Below are 19944 nucleotides of genomic sequence, written 5' to 3'. Positions count from 1 at the left end.
GTTCCTGAACATAGTAAGCATTTGTTGAGTGGATGAACACTTTGATAAGTTAAAAGGAGTATTTTAATTGTTTTAATCCATACTTCCTTAATTGTGAATGTGATCATCTTTTTATATGGTTATAAGTCATTTATTTTCCTGAGAAATGTCTGTTTTGATCTTTGCCTATTTTTAACAAGTTTATTGACTTTTTCTTATTGCTATGTAACTTAACATCATAAAGATATTTTCTCTTTGTCATATTTGTTGCAAATGCTTTCCCTAGTCTGTTGACTTTTGGTTTAGAATACAGTATTTTTGCTATATCAATGGAGAGTTTTCAAACTTTATTCTAGGGAACAGATAGTAATAACTATAAATCAATAAGCATTATAAATAGTTTTATATCTTTAAGACAATGCACAGAAATTCTTTAAAATCCTGTTGTAAAAATACAGTGCAAGAAACAGTCAAGATGTCTGCTGTTAATATAAGTAGAAGGAAATAGAGAGTAATACAAATTTATTCTCACATTATCTAGAATTAGTGCTGCTGAGAGTGTTTATAAGCTAATATCAGTAAAACATAGATGCTCGAGTGGTAGCTGTCTTCACACTCCATGCAGAGAAGGCTCATTGCCTACACAGCCTAGAGGACATGGGTAGTACCTACTCAAAAGAGCCATTTTCACTCTGTCAACAGTCTTCTATTTCATAGAATGTCCAAAACACAGAATTGAAACTGTCATTTAGTACGAGCTTAGCAGTGGAATATTCTTTGCTCTTTAGAGATATCATGCATGTAAATAAATAAACTAAATTGGGGGAAATCGAAATTAAACTCAAATGGGTTAGAAGGAGATTATTCATTTTAAAGAAAGATTTCTCATGTTACAGAAGGATTTTTCTAACCATTAAACAACGGGAACACAATGCGACTTGGAAAAGAACTTTTCATATAAGCTTTTAGAAATGCGTACATTGCTCGAAGCATGACATTTATACAATGTTTTATGGTTAAGGCCCATATCTTAATTTGTGGTTAAAAAAAATAAATTTATTTTTTCAATTTGGAAATATTACCTCCCATCTGCCCCACAAAGAAAGATAAAATTGTTTCATAATTTCGCCTTTTAAAAAATGTATATAGTGGCAAATGGAAATCTTTCATATCATTTTGAGCATCCCTCTTGCTAACAAGTTTGATCTATCCTTTTTGCCTTGTTTAAACCCATACACACAATTGGAGAGTGGCAAAGGATTTTGCAGATACACTTAACATTACATAATTATACCCGTGATAGAATGTCAGAGGCAATAGTGAGAATTACTATCCTCAAATGCTACTCCCACTTGTGACTGCTAATATTCCACGAGTAGAAGAGAAATTTAATTAAAATTTAAAGAAATTTAAGAGTAAATATTCATGAGTCGCAGTTAACTTAAATTCGCTCTTAGGAAAGAATGTCTGCTCCCATTGGGAGAAACAGTAGAGAACCTGAGGGATTGTCAAGAATGGGGTAGACCCCTGATGCCCCTCTACCATAGTTGAGGTGTAGCCCATTACTCCAGATATGTCTCAGTAATAATGAGTGTTTTCTAAACCAAAATATATCACAAGCAGGCAGACACAAATCACAAATCAAAAGAGGTGGATTTAGAAAGTGAAGAGAGCCACAATTTGGATATTATATGCAGAATCTTAAACTGTATCAAAAATGTATTTTATAGTTGTGGAATGCTTTGTTATTAAAATTTGCTATAATTCAATAGCTTTAAAGACCTACCATATCTGACTCCTAATACACAATGAATATATTCAATAAATAGAGTATCTACCAAGCCTGTTCTGGAAGTCATATATACCTACTGAACTGAAAAAAAAATATAGTGGAAACTGATTCATTAAATATTAATATTTAATTTCAATTGCATTGGGCCTCGTGACTAGTTTTAAATTATAGTTCAGCATTAGTCTTTGTTTTAGGTCTTGTCTTAGCTTGAACATATTGCCAGAAGTACAGGTTTCTCTAATATCCCTGTCACCATGTTGGACCAGTTGGCAATATCAGGATATAAAGTCATTTGCTATACTGCTTGAGTATTTCCCTTTCAGAAAAACTGGACATATGAGTTGTCTTCAACAGCAATAATATTAAAGTATAAATGAATATTTGTTGGCACATGTTTGCATAACCAGTTGTTTTACTGTTTTTCATTATTGGCTTTTCCTTGGTTGTCACTGTACAATAATTGCTATAGCATGGTTTATGCTAATGATTGTCACTGATGCCATTTCTAGTATTAGCATTTTATACTGCTATTAATGAGAAATGATACATTTAAAATATTAATGCTTATTATTAAAATAAATATTCTTTTTCCACAAATTTGATTTCTTGCGATCTCTGTTACCTTTCACTCTTGTACTCTTCCAGGGTATTGCCCCAAATACCACACGTTAGTGTTTGACTAATGAAACAGAGTGCTTTTTTCCCCCAAAACTGTCTGTCTCTAACCTACACAGCACAATCTCCCCAACTCTGGTTTTGCCCCCTTAATTAGATGATGGATATTCAAAAACTATTTACTAGGGGTGAACAGTCGAGTGAGGGTCCGCAAAAGGAACAAGCAGGAATACCTGGAACAATACTGGTTTCAGAAGCATTTTGTAACATACATGTTTAGAAATCTAGTCTCTATACAGTCTAGGTTTTGCTGAATGCTTATTTACATTTCTATTAGTTTACATATATATTATGCCATAAGCTTCAGTTTCACCTCGATGACTATAAGCATACACTATGCCTTTATCTATTTCTCATAATTTTCACACAGTGATAAATTCTTAGGTGTTTGGTAAATGTTTTCCAAAAACAAAACAAACAAAACAAAAAAACAATTTGAAAGGCTGAGTAACAGAAATAGTAGAGTAAAAGAGCTTATCAGCTATTGCCTTGAAAAAAAGAAAAGAAACTGGAAATATGTGCTTGCCTAAAATCACCATATGTTTACATTATCCGTGTCCCAGAAAAGGAAGAATTACACATGCTGTTGGCTTTTCAGGAACATACCTTCGCATTCAGTTTTAGTCAGGAAAGTCCCAGCTCGCCACGGTTTCTGATGGAACCCTGGACAGCACTGATCACAGCTATCACCGCATGTATTATGCTCACATTCACAGCGGGATTTCTAGACAAAAAGGGGGAAAAGCATACTTTTAGCAGTTTTTAGAACCATAAATGAAAGGTAGAATGAAAAGAAGAGAAAATTTCTAGACTATGTACCAAAATGTAAAATTCCTGCCAGTCTGGGAAGGAAGAGGTGCCAGCCTTGGGAGTGAGTATAGTTGATCAACATCAGATTAAGGAGATACAGACTGGCTCTGGAGTCACTGGGCTCCAGCTTGAGAGAGAGCAAAGGCCCAACTGAGAGTATTCTTGAAGACTAAGATCCCTTCCTTGCTTCCTGAGAAAGTTATCTGGGTTGTATTCATTTTAAGGCTTCCCGCAAAGTACTGTTAAAGAAGCACTATTAACAAAGTATGAGCTGAGGGGAAGAAGTTGATTCCTAGGCATCAAAGGGCATAACTAGAATAGAAAGTGAATGTTCCAGGATGAATCTCCCATCTGTGTGACTCTGAGCACAGTCTTGATTCATCACATGGAACTGGCTCTCCAAGGCTGCCTGAGGGCTCTCAAAGATTGGGGAGCACTACCCATCATGACACCTGAAAAACAGCATCCACACACTGCAGAAAGCAGCACCACGAACTTGCTCAGATAAATATACCGGGTCATTTGAACCTTCCCCAGCAAGTAACATTACAAGGCATTAGTCAAAAAACTGGTTTTCAGAAAAATGCCATTTGTATTACAGTTTTTGTAGGAGAAAAAAAATCTATATATAGGTAGCTACGTACGTACACATATCTTACTAGTCAATATATTTCTTCCATATTCTATTTAGCAAATGATTTTATATTTCACTAGCTTGTTTGCAACTAAGAAAAACAGATTCGTCTTCTTTTTAGGTTATGTTCACTTAATATGCTGTCTTTAATTTAAAAAAAAAAAAAAATGATCCAAAAGCATTCTAACATTTTCTGGCCTAAGAGTTTCAATGTTCTCTTGAATGTTCTCTTTTACCCCACTCTTTATTGCCCCTGCCCTCTCCTCAGTCTCCTGTTCCACAGCCATTTATATTTATTTCCATACACATTTTTCATTTGTTTGCATTCGCTTTTTTGGTGAAAACTTTTAAAAGAAATGGTCAAGTTGATTGATGGCAGGCATTCTCTAAAGCTAAATCATATAGCAGGCTGTCATAGCTAGAGAGGTTTCAAAATAGATATACCAGTTTGTAGCCTTTTTGAGATGAAAAAAAAAAAAAACTAATCTGTTTTCTGATACTGTGATGGCTGACTTCAAAGTCTATCATTCTAAACGCCAGCTCTATTTCACCCTGGCACAGCTTTCTGTTACACTGCCTAAGCGGGACCAGACACCCGTTCACAGCATCCCTGTCAGCAAAGCCTCTCATAAAGCATTTTACAGTTCAGAGCTTCATTTTGCCTAAGCATCCTATAAATATACATACATTTGTCACTGGATCAAGTGGACAAGCCCTCGCATGACCATAGCAGATGCACATCCCTCCAACTGAAATATCCTTGACCGAGTAGTAATACTGAAAAAGCAATCCAGAGAGAAATCCTGTTAAGATGACTGCGAGATGAAAGTAACAAAGGGAAAAACTTTACTTTCTGTTTTTACCTTTAGGTTAAAGCAGATTTCTGTTTCAACAGGACAACTGAGGGCTCACAAAAAGGACCACGTAACTCCCGCATTATAATCATGGCCCAAAGAAAAAATACCTCTAATTTATGTTAGGTAGGCATTTTAGATCTTTCTTTCCCACAGGCAGTACAAAGTTCATGCTGGAGTATCTGTTATTGAGAGCAAGTTGTTTTAATTCTTCATAAAAGTCGTAGTTAGTTTCTTGAAAGAAAACGTCTTTTATTGTCATTTTAGAAATCTTAGTATTCATGAATTATATGCAGATTGTTTTATATGATACGTTTGCAAAGAATCAACAAACTTAGGGGAATGTGCTCATAAAAATGTATTTTTAAACCATATTAAGAAGGAAATAGAAAGTAACTCACTGCAAGGTTGACTTAATGTGAAGAGTAAACCAGATGTGCACACTTGCTTTTTAAAACTTTTTATGTTAAAATGTCCATGCAATTACTTTCCTATCTGAAGTTAATATGGAGTTGTGTTTCTAATTATTTCAATCTATCCAGCTATTTTCTAAAGAATATTTATAAGTATAGAACTGGATTATTTTTTGAAACTATAATTAATATTTATATAATATTTTATGATTGTGAGATTATTTCACATTATCATATTTAATCCAAATAATAATCCCAGTGGCAGATAGTTCTATTATTCCAATTATTTACAGAAAAATTTGAGATAATTTTTGCTAGACACATATCTGAGTTCCCTGGCTACAAATTCTCTTTTTCCATTTACTTCTTTCTTCTTTTACTTTTTTTTTGTTTGTATTGTTTATATATAGTGTCTTTTACACCATTTTTGTTACATTACCTTACCTGATATACCTAGACATCAAATTAATGGAATTTGCTAGGAAGTTTAGGTAATGTAAAAGTCTGCTTTTTACTAACTTCATCATGTAATAATATAGATACAAATAGAATATTTACTTGGAAAGCTAATAGAGTAGTTTTGTAGATGGTTTTAAAATTGAAAAATCTCTTTTAAATATAAATGTGTAATGCTTCACTTCTGAGTCATGAAGAGGAGCTGAAATTCAATATTCTATTATTATATATTTAAATTTACATGTAATGTCTACTAAACTTTACTTTCAAAAAACATATTTAAATGCTAAATTTTATTGCTCTATTTTAAAGACTCATGTACAACGAAGTTATAAATAATAGATGTGCACCCCAAGCTTTGCTTTGCCTTCTGCAAAACATGATAAAAGGAACACATTTATTTCCATTGATTTTTTTTTCCTCTGATAGATATACTGTCAGGAAAGATTAAATTTCACTTCAAAATTATACAGTCTTCTTTGGCATATATTTTTAAGTCATGCCAAAAGTATAATTAAAAGTGATTTTTTAACAAATGTAGAATCTAAACATTGCTATAAAATAATGATTACTTCTGCATAAGATAATTTACAATATGCTCAAGTATAATACAAGGTAAAATTATGGTTTGGAAAATACAGGGCACTAAAACAATGAACATATGTTGTATGGGGATAATAAAACTTTAGAAGTTATTTTGTAATGATGGAGATGTTAGTTAGGTGTGAGTAATTTAAGTAATAAGAAGAGAAAATATGTGAAGGGTATTCATGGACCATGAAAAGCACTGCCCTTCAATATTCAGCCTAATGCTTAAATAATTTGCAACTGGTGGCAATAGTCTGACCGCAGTAGCACCATTTTAGAACTAAGTGCTTTGCCCACAATCTTAGTTTCTCCCTACACTCTTTTTTCCACTTCCGCCTCTACTCATATTGTAGATGTTCTCTTAGCAAGGATTTGCTTCATGGACTTATAACTGCAATCACTCTTGTGGCGATGTCTGGGTTGTGTAGCAGCATACGAGAGAGGTGACTCGAATCAGTGCACATGGTGAGGGATATACAGAAGGAAGCACGATTATCACTTATAGAAACCTGAGCTCATCATCTATGTCATAATCCTACAAATTCCAGTTTAACACTGAAAAACAGCACTTCTGTTAGCTCTCGTTTTCAAAGATTTGTTGACAGGATGTTATAACCTTTTTGCTGATACTCTATTCATAAAGGAAAAATAGAACAGTAATTTTTCTAAACTATGGCTTGTGATTCATTAATAAAGCATTAACATCAACATTACTGTGAACTTGCTAGAACCTTACTTTCCTAATTCTGCCCTAGATCTCCTGAGTCAGTATCTGCATTTCCACAGTATCACCAACTGATACTATGCACATTAAAGTTTAAGATCTATTGGGGGGGGCGGTGTGCATCCCATGATATAAAATGTATTTGTTAGTGTGGGTTACAGACAAAATGTTTTAACTTCCTATAGTAACTCTCCAAAGCCAACTATGATAGTAGTTCAGGTAGCCTAAAGTCCTCAAAACTAAGATTATAAACTAGGCATTATGATCATTTTACAAAATATGAAATTGATAAATGTTACACATCTAATGAGTGGTTGAGCTTAAATTTGAAGAAAGGTTTTATTAAATTCTAAAGTCTTTGATAACAACCACTCCTACAAATTATAGAAAGATATCTTTTAAAATTATTTAACAATTAAGAAGAGTGCTATACTATCATTCACAGGCTGCAATATGATTCATCATAACTTACTCTTCGTGTGACAATGGGGTCAATTTCTCTTGGGTCTTTGTGAGCAAACATCATCAAATCAGCATTCAAGGTGCGGATCCGCTGAAATCTCAGGCGAATGTAGCGAGCTGAGGTAAATTCTAGCAGTTCAGGAGATGGGTCATCAGCACTTGGTCTCCCATTGATCAAAGAGATGTGAATCTACAAAATGTTGGATATAATTTAACAATTAAGATCACCAAAATTTAAATATCAACTTTTGTTTGTTTGTTCCTGGAAAAATAAACTTCCCTTATCCCAATTAGCCATGCAGATGCAGATTCATATTTACTTACTGAAAAGTAGTGAAGTAATTGGGAAATTTTATAGACCTTAAATATACGTAATGCAATTCATTTGTTTACATTTTAGGCATTCTCTACATATTGCCATTACCTGTATTCTTTTGTTTCAAGGCATTGCATTTGTCGACTTTCCTAGGATTTTAATAAATTCTTAAAGCAATCTATCTTTTTCTGAAAATTGCTGTGCCTTAAAATTATTTTAAAATCTGGTATACAGTGGGATACCAAAAAATTTGGTTAAAAAAAGTTACAAAATAGACAAAAACAGGAATCCACTAGATACTTAAAATAATTCTGAGCTTGAAAGTATCTAATTATATAGCTTTAGTATATAGAGAGCAGAAAATGACACATTGCAAAGAAAACTAGACAAATATACAGTCACAGAGAGACGTTTCATTTGGCTGTTCATTTGTTGTTTGTTTTTGGGTAATTGATCTACCAGGAAGACAAAAATGTATCAAGAGTATAACATTTGATAAAAAATACAATCTATGAAAATACATTAATACCTGGGTAGAATAGTAAATTTGTTAGAAAAAATAATTTACACAACTGACACCAGAAAAACAAAATCTCATATACTGTTTTCCATGTACGAAATGGAGAAATTGCCAAGGAATTATTCAAGGTTCATGAAGCCCACATGTTCTCACAGGGCTTTCACAAGAACAGGGAGAAACCAGTTTGGTAAAATAAAAAGAACTATTACTGATAAAGAAAGGTTTTCCCCTAATACCTAAAAAACTCCTATAAACCAACAATGACAAAAAAAGGCCGGCATAACATACACACACACACACACACACACACACACACACACACACACACACACAAGACAAAAGATATAAAGGGACATTCAAAGGAAAAAAATATGGAGATGGCTGTTAAACTTTTGAAAAGATAGTAATAATAATAATCATAATAATAAACTTTTCATTTTCTCAAATCCCCAAATATTGGTAATACCCCCTGAAGGCAACTGAGGGGGTACAGTCATTTTCATATACTTAAAAGTGTGAGTATAAAACAGCACAAACCCCTATGAAGGTGAATTTAGCAATAACTATCAAAATTACATATGCATAGAATTTTTGACCTAGAAATTCTACTTCTGGGAAATTATCCTACAGATATTACATATATAAATATTATTCCTACAGCATTTTTTTGTAATAGCAAAAGACTGAAGATGATCATAGATATGCAATTGGTTAAATAAATTATATGTCTATGTAGTAAATTAGTGCACCATAAAAAAAAAAGAATGAGGAAATTCTTAAATACTGACAGAAGGAAGTACTTTCTCTTTTTTTTGTACTTTGTAAATGCATTATTACCTATGAAATAAATTAAATCAAATTAAAATTGTTTTAAAAAGTTGAAATTGAGTGGTGGGTTTAAGACTACACATGCGCGCACATGCGTGAGCATGCACGTGCACATGCACGCACAGACACACACACACACACGAGCATGTGCATATATACACAGGAGGCTAAAGAGACAGCATACAGGAAGAAAGGAGTCCTGTGCTGGGCTGAAAGCTGTTCAGGAACATGACAGTCCACGTCCATGCATGTACTGGGAAACTGTGACTTGAGGTCACCCACTGGAATTTTCATTCTTTTTGCAAGATGATATATCATGTTTGTTAATTACATTTTTTTGACAGGAGAGGCAATGGTGTATGTTTCCATTCCTAACATGCTGCATTTAGATAATCCCCGAGAGCAATTTACAAACTAACTGCCAATAAACTACTGAGTCACTAGAGAAATAAATTTAGCAAACTCCGAGATGAAAAACTAATTCTGACGCCACAAAGAATTAACTTAAAATACTCTGGGATAAAAAGATGAAATGTCCCAGCTAATTGAGTCAACCTTGGATACTTAGTAAAGAATAAATTCATGACATATTTGAGAATGATAGAATGCAAGATGTGCTAAAACACTAAATCTAAAATTATTGTCTCTAATGGAAAAAGTTCTAAAAAGCAAAGTGTATCTTGTATATTCAACAGTTCTGCCATCTAGCAGGTGAGGCAGAAATAGGTTTAAAATTAAGTTGTCTCTTACATAAGAAGGTATCAATTAAATGTTAAAAGAATGAATGAATAGATACATGAAGCAATTAAAATTATTTCCCCTTAGAAATTAATTTTGGCATCCCAAAAGTCACCAGTGCCCTTGAATTCATGCTTAAATTTCTGACTTATCAAGCTCTCCCTTGATCGCTCCTAAAAATGCTACTTGAAAGAGGAAGAAATTATTACATGTCTAAGATTAAAGTTCCTGAAAATTACTAAGGTTTATTTGGTGTTCATTCTATAGTGAACCATATGTGTGGCTGTACATGAAATCATTTAAACATACAGGAGCTTTAAAAGAAACAAGGTACTTGTTCTCATTTAGTTTTATAAACCATATGAAAGCTACATAAAGGATTCAGAAAAGAACACTTCTCACAGCTTTGGTATTTTCATCAAGCTACTCTGCCAAGAGATCTTGTGAGTATAGTTAGTCCCAAGCTGTTTCTGGGATATAAAACCAGCCAGCTGTTTAGCCATGTTGTGAGCAGCTTCTTTCCATCGTCTTTTTTTTTCTTTTTTCTTTTTCTCTCTCTCCTTCAAAATCAATCATAATATTGGATAGGTTATTTCCACTGGCATGATACTGTGTAATTCCAAGTCCACTAGATAGTTTAGCATACTTCCTGATTTTCTATGAGGTGACAACTAGCAGGTGTCTCTCTTCAAAAAAGATGAAAAGTGTTGGTCCTCAAGACCCCCACTATCTTACTGAGAAGCTGTGAGAAGTCTACAGCAGTCTAGTGGCTTCTAAAATGATTTCCATTACAGACATGTTGGTGGGTGTATGCTCATGCTGTCAAAGGAATCCATTCCAACTGAAAACATCAGCCCGATTAACAACTATTTTTTTAATATATATTTTAAAATAAATGTCTTTGAAATTCGTTTTCACAGATAAAAAGAAAAAAATATACCTCAAGTTTATGACCAAAGGACTAAATCAATATTACACTCTACCCATCGAAGTAATTCTGTTTTAATTAGTGTAAGCATACTGTATAAATCACGTTTTCATTGCAGATAAATAAACATTTGTACCTCTATGGCATTTTTACTTTTATGATTAGAATACAATTTTAAAAATGGTTTATTCAGCAAATTATCATATTTCTAGTACATATAATTGCACTTTATTATTATGCTTTTCTATTTATATACCTACATCTGCTTTAGATTTCTAGAAGAGCTATAATCCTAATACCCTGCTCAATAATACAAGTTTATTGAGTGACTACTTGAGTGGAAAAATAAAATCCACTTAAGACATCATTAATAAGTGTTAGAAACTTTGAAATGAGTAATGGAAGTACATGGAGTTGACTAAGTGATATGCAGTGTGCTCTCATACGTTTTAAAATCTCATTTGAATTATTAATTTCTAAATGCGACAATGAAAAGGTACAACAACTTAAAAGTAAGGTGTCTCCAGGAGATAGAACAAAAAATTACAGTTTTTGGCAGGAGAGGCCATGCTATGTGTTTCCACTGCCTTCTTCAAAGCCCAAATCCACCTGTGTAGGATAGAATTATCTATGTATAAGTGTGGCCAAAGAATCTGTAATGTAAATGACTGGTTGAGACTCATGAGAACCTCTTAAATCCAATGATGCTTAATGTGATATTTAAAGAGGGGAAGTAAAATTACAATGACAACTTTGAAAAATTAGCCTAATAACTTACCCCATGTGAAGAAAAAAAATGCATATGTTTGGAGATAGGGGATGAGCTGTGTGAAGCTTTGGAAAAGGGGAAAATGCAACAACTTGTCACTGTCTTCCTAGCACAGCGCAAAGGCTCTGGCTCTGGTTTTAGATGGTCAATATAAATTCTCAAAGGATGAATTTTCAGTCCTCACCTTAACTAATCTATTAGCAACTTTTGAAACAATTGACTACTCCATTGACTTCCAGGATACCACACTGTCCTTGTTTTCCTGCTACCTTTCCTGCTACCCCTTCTCAGTTGCCTTTGCTACTGACTTTTCTCCTAACTCTAATATTGGAGCACCATTGTTGTTCAGTCTTTGACCTTTTTTTCTGTCCTACTATCCATACTCACTTAGTGATCCTATTGCAGCTTTAAATACCATCTATACTGATGTCTTCCACACCTAAATCTCCAGGCCTTATCTCTCCTCTGAAGGTCAGGACGCAGAATCTAACTGCCATCTTGATATACTTATTTGACTGTCTAATAAGTATCTCAAACTTATATCTAGACCGAGTTCCTGCTCTTCATCCTCACAGTCTTCCTAATCTCACTCATTAATTAATCTCATCCTTTTAGCTACTCAGAACCAACAACTTGGAGTCAACTGTGACTTCTTTTGTTTTCTTTCTTCCTACATCCAAATTATCTGAAAATCTTATTGGCTTTACCTTCAAAATATATCCAGCATCAAAACATGTATTACCACTTTCACTGAAATCATCTTAGTCCAAGCTTTTATCGTCTTCTACCTGGACACTACAATAGTATAAGAACAGGTCTTCCTACTACCAGACTTAACTCCCTAGGGTCTATTTTCAACATAGAAACTTTTTTGGAAAGTTTTTAGTAAATGTTTTCATCAATTTACTCTCTGTATTCCTTAAAAACAAAAATCACAAGTTTAATATTAATGATTTAAAATATTGTACACTAAACAAAGCCGCCTTTCGCTCATATTGCAAGTTGGTCTACAATCTTTCATTTCTGTTTGCCAGATGATCTTCAATAATTTTTGTAGAGATTCCTCTTTGCCAGATTACGTGCAAGAGGTAAAAAAAGGAAAACGACTTTATGAAAATAGTGTGAACCATAGCAAAAGTGTGTTACATACCACTGAGTTGTTTTTGACTCCTGGCGACTCTATGGATAAGTGAGGTCCACAATGTACTGTTCACTTTTGTCTTTTCCAAAGAACCCTGCCTTCTCATGATGTGCCTAAAGTAAGACAGCTTTAGTTTTGTCATTTTTACTTTCAGCAAAGTTTCAGGCTTAATTTACTCTGCTTCCTACTTGTTCATCTTCCTGGTGGTCAGAGTATTTGAGAGTTCTTTTCCAAAATCATATTTCTAAAGAGTTTTGTTGTTTGCTTGTTTGTTTTTTTTGTTTACTATTAGCCCTCTTCAATGTTCAAATTTCACATCCGCAGTGATTAGGAATACAAAGGTATGCATGATCTGAGCCTTGGTCTCTAATAACATATCTTTGCTCTTGGTGGTTTTACTTATTCTTCCATTGCTGCCCTTCTGAGTTTCAGACTTCTCTTGATTTCTTGGCTGTGGTCTCCATTTGAATTGATGACTGAACCAAGATAAGAACAATATTTAACAATATTGATGTCTTCATTGTCTATGTTAAACTTGTGTATTTCTTCTGCAGGCATGATTTATGTCTTCTTGATGTTCAAATATAGTCCTGCTTTGGCACTTTCTTCTTTCACTCCTATCAGAAGTCATTTGAAATCATTGATACTTTCTTCCAACACAGGCTTCATGCCAGAATCATATTTATCATTAGCAAACTGAACAAAAACCATCATTTCCTGAATGAGAGCAAAAACTTTTCATCTCTTCTTATCACTTATTACCTCAATAAGTTTTTTGCAGGAACTCTTGTGGTCAACATTTGTTTTAGAGAGAGCTTTAAATATTTCTTATAAAATTTAACTATAATCATATTCTTTTCCTTAAAACTTCCCAATGCTTTTCTGCTTCACTAACAATAAAAGCCAAAAATTCTACAATAAACTATGTGATTCTATATTAGAGATACTTGCCCTCTACGCCTTAACATTGTCAAAGGAGAAAACAATATCATTTTTAAAACTTTTCCTACTCTTTCCCTCATTCGTGTTTCTCCAGCCAGACTTCCATCTTTTTTAGGGCATGTCAGACAGATTTTTATCTCTAGGCTTTTGAACTTGGGGTCATTTGCCCAGGTTATAATCCTCCCAGATATCACAATGCTCACTTTATCATCTATTTCAAAATATTTAGGAAATTTAACTAACTTTATATCTAAAAAGTTATTTAACAAAAACTCACAGATATAGACAATAGTTTAGTGGTTACCAGAGAGAAAGCAGGTAGGAGAGGATATAGAAAAGGATAAAGGGGTTTAAATATATGGTGATGGAAGGAGATTTGACTTTGGATAGTGAATATGCAGTGCGATATACAAATGATATATTATAGAATTATACTCTTTAGACATATATAATTTTATTAACCAATGTCACCTCAATAAATATAATTAAAAATAATTTTTAAAAGCTATTTAATAGAAAATTCAATCAATATTTCTGGAATTATATGAGTAAATCTTTGAGTATGCTGTTTATACAAAATGAAATTAAAGTTAATAATCCTTTATATCATTTTCTACCCAAGATTATTGAGTTAAGTTGATTTAAAGAAAATTAGGAAATTAACAGCTTTGAGCCATGATTTCTTTACATATAAGTCTACTACGTTTGTTAATATTAGTTAAACATTAGTTAATTTTATTATCTATTATACCAAACTTTCATTTTGACAAGCTATTTTTAGCTACACAGAACATATAAATGTGCCTTCTAAGTCATAAGACATTGTATTTGAACTTAAGATCTATCAACTTAATTTTGTTAACCAGAGCAAAGTGGACCTTACTAATTGGCTATCTTCTTCTTCTGTAGATTAGTTTTTGGCTACTTCATTATCCAGTCTATAAATTTGATGTACTATTATTTACAAAAGCATCCATGAAAAAATAATAATCTATATTAAAATTATAGAGTAGTCTTTAAACCGTATGGGTATACAAAAACTATCAATAAGGTTAGTAAGCAATTACAGATTACGCTGCTTCTAGAAGAAAAGATTTTACTAAATGTTATCATTTTTATGGCTCATTACTTTTATTATATGTAACTGAATAGTTAATGCAAAATAACCTTCCTTACCTTATCAGAAGAGTATCACTGTAATTTTTTAAACTTTTTCAAATCAACGGAGTTTTTTTAGTCTTAAAATATGAAAATACATAAATATGTGAAAATTAATATATAGGTAAAAAATACACTTTATAAATAATAAAAGTTATATAATTTGTTATTTATAATACAGGCTAACATATTTAAACATATCACTCTAGAGATTTCCTTTTCAAGAATCTCTAGGACCATAATGAGGAAATGAGATATTTGGAATAAATCTTTTTGCAGTCCATTATTTTTGATCTTTCCATTATTTTCAGTTACATCAGACACAGTTTATTAAAGTCTTCTTTCCAATTTCCTTCACCCATATTTTATTTCCTCCAACAAACAGCTATTGTTTTTATAATTATTTTTATTAATTCAAATACTGTTCATTTGCACATCCAGAAAACAAAGTATTCTGAAAGCTTAAAATACATGCTTACGAAATTTTCTCTCTTATATGCCTCTTCATATTTCAATATTTCTCATTCATTCATTTATTTAGTCAGTCACTCATTCATTCAAAAATATTTGTGTCCTGGTCTATCTTATCTCTGGGCCCCTTTCTCAAACACCTTTTCTGTCTCCTCACTGTTTTCTTTTGCACAGATACACTTTATACATCTTTCAGTTCTCAGGTGAGATGACAATTCCTTTCTTCCATGAATGCGTCTATGCCCTGTCTAGGAGCTCTTCCTATGAATTCTCTAGCCTCTCTTATTATCATTGTTTACTTGCTTTTGACTGCTACTAGATTATAAGTTCAACAATAATACAAACTTTGCCTTATTTATTTACAGTCTCAGTGCTTAACATGATGAGTAGTACATAGTAGATTCTCAACAGTTTATTTGCTGGATGAATAAATAAACGTTAGTGCCCAAATGTTACAGAATGTGATAGAACTTCCAATGAATTAGCTGTTTCCTCAGTTACAATTTTTGTATCATATATTTAAAATTTAACTTTGTATATATTTTAACTATATTTTACCTATGTTAGAATTTTATCCTGCATTTTATTTACCATAATTGAATAAATCTCACTAGAGCTGTAAGAATTCAAGTACCTAACAGGATATTATAATAGAATCCCAGTAGCCAAAACATTTGGATAAATCAACAGAAATTATTTAAGACACTAACAAAACCATTTCTAAAGATAAAAATAATGCAATATACTTGTATAAAAGGATACATTCCTTCAGTTGTCTCAATATTCCTACTCATCAGAACCAGAAAGATTTACTTTTCGTGCAGAGTGTAGAGCACTAAATTAGTTTGTAAAGTCCTTAGTAAATATCCTACTATCATTAGAAGTTTGTTTAACAAATATTACTGTATCATTTACAGTTCTACCCTGAGCTTAGTCTTAACATGTCTTCAACATTCCTGTAAAATGATATTTAGCTTTCGAACACCTACTTGGCTTCAACTGCCCCTGAAACTTAGATCGCTTTTCTCTCTTGTTTAAAATTGCAATTTTTGTATTTGTTATTCTTGGATGAAAGCTTTTACTTCCATAAGATATTTAAACATATTCTTCACTGTCAAAGCAACAGTCATTAATAAAGTGCATCATAATAAGAAAATAAGTTCTCTTCAAAGGGTATTTGTCATCTTATATTTTTATTTTTCTTCTCTTGTAATAAAACTAGTTAAAATATTGTGCTCCAAAGGAATTTGTGTAGTTCCTCTCCAGGTCAAATAAGAGCACATCTCTTCTCCCACTACCCACTGCCACCTCCTGCCTTCCCTCTCTCTTATTTTGTATCAGAGTTATTTATTTTTCAAGCCAACAGCAGACTTCATGTAGCAATGCTTTCTAATTCCTATGGAATTAAACATAGGAAAGCTAAGTTTTTTGGAAAGATTGAAAATAGAAGCAAAGTCTTAACTTAGTTTTAATTTTCTCAATGTCTCAAAATTGGTATGGTCCTTTACAAAAAACATCTGGTAGTCTTGCTCTGTACTAGTCAAATCAGTCAGCAAAGTATTTATTTCTAAGCCCCTTGAGCTTAGGTTAGTTTTATCTAAAACATGCCCATATGGGTGACCTGTAATCCATCATAATTAAATGAATAATCTTGGTACATCCCCAATGGTCATGATTTATGAAGGGAACAATGTCAACTAAGTCCCTGAAATTTTCAAAAAGGAAAAATCATTACTAAATGTAAATATCACACACATGCCCTTTGTTTCTTTAAAAGGACCTTGACACACAGGAGCTCATTTTATATTTATTTTAAAATTTATAATTATTATTAAATAGTAATTTTAAAAAGTTCTCAAAGTTAAAAATGTTTTATTTATCACTTGTGTTTTTCTTTATCCAGGTTAAGTATTCAATATTTGCATGGATAAAAGAAGAGTTGTCAAAATAGGTTTTCTCAATCTCTTATGGGAGTTTCTCATTTAAATTTTATCAAATGCAGATGTCATTACTAAATCTTTGTGCTGTCAAGCTAAGACTATATAGGGATACAGACATCATCAGAAAATCACTGCAACAAATAATTTAAGAGGAATAGCTTTAGAGGAGACCATGAGGGAAAATCATCAGGAGGGAGGTTTTCTTACTCTCCTCAAATATTTGCATTGCTCCAAAATTTGTTTTAAGTGCACCTCAACCAGAGATAGACTAAGAGAGCAGAATCATTAATCATCTATTCCAATTTCAGAAATTTTTTGTGATACACAGAACCTTGCACACAAAAACAATAGTGGTTATTATTGTGTACTTTCTGGATACCAGACATTCTTGCATATGATCTGTGTGTACTAACTCACATAGTATTAACTCATTTAATGCTTATAACAACCTCATGAGGTTGGTGTTATTATTGTCTCCCTTTTTTAAGAAGAGAAACACTGAGATTTTAACAAGTATAGTAAGTTCATATCGGAACATATGGCTATGTTCCAATTCTAGTCTTACTTCATTGGCTGAGCTCCTCAGTGTATCACTCACTACACTACCTCACAGAGTAGAGGCTTAATAAGCATTTGTTGAATGAATAATAGATGGTAATCTAGGCATGATTTAAAGACTTCTAGGAACATAAAGCTCACCACTGGTGAGAGAAGCTTTTTCATGCATCTTCACACTATTCTTTTATTTGCCTTACTTCCATTCCAACCCTGTTGTTGACTGACCTCTATTTTGACTCTGTTTTCTCTTTATTGTCATGACTTATTCTTTTGGAATTATCTACATTGTTTGAATTTCCCAGATATTGACTTTTCTTCATAAAGTTGGGTCAGATTTATGCTACTACTTTTATCTATTCTAGACTTCCTTGGGTAAACTGTTTGCCATGCCCAAGTTACCATGCAAAACCCACTACCCTGGTGCCTAGGCCTACTGGGAAGGGCAGGAGCGCACTATATTAAAGCACAGAGGATCACTAAGCCACGAGATAGTCCCAGACCTGATTAACCTCTGTTAGCATTGGTCCATATAAGTAAAAATCCTCCTAGTAAGTGATAGCAAAGCTCTACATTGATCAAAACCAGAACCAGAATATGTCCAAGAGTTGAAGGCTCTAGCATAAATTATCCAGAAAAGAATCAAGAAAAAAGACCCCTAAAGTCTTACTGGCATCATAACAAATGAAAATGATTATGACAGATTTAGTACTTAAAAATTTTAGTATGTAAAACCCATTTGCTGTTGTACAAAAAAAATTACTTTAATTTATGGCAAATTCTACTAAGTAGGAAGTAATAAAACTTCCTATAAGTAGAAAGAGGTGAAATAATATAGAAAGAGGTGAAAATAATATGTTTATACCAAAAACAAGTATCTGTGAAATGAACACGCTTTTTCTTAGTGTGGACAGCTGTTAGAGAAAGTCCAGAATAGGAAAAACAAAGCCACCGTGAGTACAATGACCCACATTGGCAGGACAGAACAATCAGTACACTTGAAAGACACATAATAACAGCGCAAAGGAAAACTTAAGCAACATTTTCCTGTTTTGTTTTCAGTCCCCATGTGGGAACACTTGTTTAAAATTAAAATAAAATCTTGGAGCAGGAGGTTTAAATACAGTGCCAGGTCCTGTGTCATTAGATTGGAACAAAACCTAGATATATATTTGAAAGAGAAATTCAGTCTCTCTTTCATTCTCATTCTCTGACTCAAGGGCTCCTCAGAGAAAACTTGTGTGTGGGGGAGTGGGGGATAGATATATTTTAAAAAGCTGTATAAAAATATTAATTTAATATTTTCCCCCATATGTAGAGTAGCATTTTGGGATGAGTATTGGTAAGCTCAACTAATTGAATGTTCACAAAGATTCAACTTTAAACAAGATGTCATAGACTTTAAATTACGAAGCCATACTAATAATTAGAGAAGGGCTTAAACATAGATACAAGGTCCTCAAGACTGAGCATGTTCTCTAGGCTAGCTGTATTTCCAATATCCCTAACACATGTGTACACAAACTAGAGTCCCCACACCAACTACCCACATCCTTCCCACATTGACTGGTGTCTACTGACTCCTGAGCTCACTGATAGTGGGACAGCCTCATTCTCCGAACATTCCCTTCTTTTTCCACCTTCCTCTCTCCCCTTTTCTCCTTTAGGTTATTCATTTTTTGCAGTCTTCTATATTTTTATTTTTCTCTACTCACCTCTTATTTTTTTTTTTAGTCCTGCCCTGCTACATTTCACTTCACCTTCAGAGAGAAACTGTACATCCATGGTTGATCAAGTTTCTATACTTAAAAATGAAATCATGTGGTCCATTACTCTAAACTTGGCCTCTAGCCTAGCTCTATACGGGGAAACTACAGGTCTTACTGCTCCAATCAAGATTTTTCATTGCACACAAAGTAAATATATATATATATATATATATATACACATATATATATGTGTATATATATGTGTGTGTGTGTATGTGTATATATATATATAAATATATATATATATACACATACACACACACATATATGTATGTATTATGTATGTTACTAATTTTTTGTGAAAAATTTAAAAATATATATCACATATTACACATTACACATTACATATTACATAATATGTATATATTACCAAGATTTTTTCAGAGAACAAAATTTCCATTTCCATAACAGAAATTTTCATTTCAGTGGATTCATAAATCTGAGTACCAATAGGTCTATATGTAAGGCTGCAAGGATGTTGG

At 32.9% G+C, this 19944-nt stretch overlaps 1 protein-coding gene across 6 annotated transcripts in view; it reads right to left on the bottom strand.

The window, feature by feature from the left end:
* LAMA2 (laminin subunit alpha 2) overlaps nt 1-19944 on the bottom strand; it is a 485514-nt gene that overhangs the window by 283513 nt on the left and 182057 nt on the right. For all 6 annotated transcript variants that reach the window (XM_036217753.1, XM_036217800.1, XM_036217769.1 and 3 more), the window contains exons 5-7: nt 7398-7577; nt 4578-4667; nt 3053-3170 (exon numbers count right to left, since the gene is read on the bottom strand). In XM_036217753.1, the coding sequence (XP_036073646.1) occupies nt 3053-3170; nt 4578-4667; nt 7398-7577 (388 nt within the window). The remainder of the gene's footprint in view (nt 1-3052; nt 3171-4577; nt 4668-7397; nt 7578-19944) is intronic.

This window comes from Rousettus aegyptiacus, unplaced genomic scaffold, assembly GCF_014176215.1.
Source record: "Rousettus aegyptiacus isolate mRouAeg1 unplaced genomic scaffold, mRouAeg1.p scaffold_m13_p_1, whole genome shotgun sequence".
Classification (NCBI taxonomy): domain Eukaryota; kingdom Metazoa; phylum Chordata; class Mammalia; order Chiroptera; family Pteropodidae; genus Rousettus; species Rousettus aegyptiacus.
Note: the sequence above shows the minus strand (reverse complement) of the source record. Positions and strands in the feature narration are given on the sequence as shown.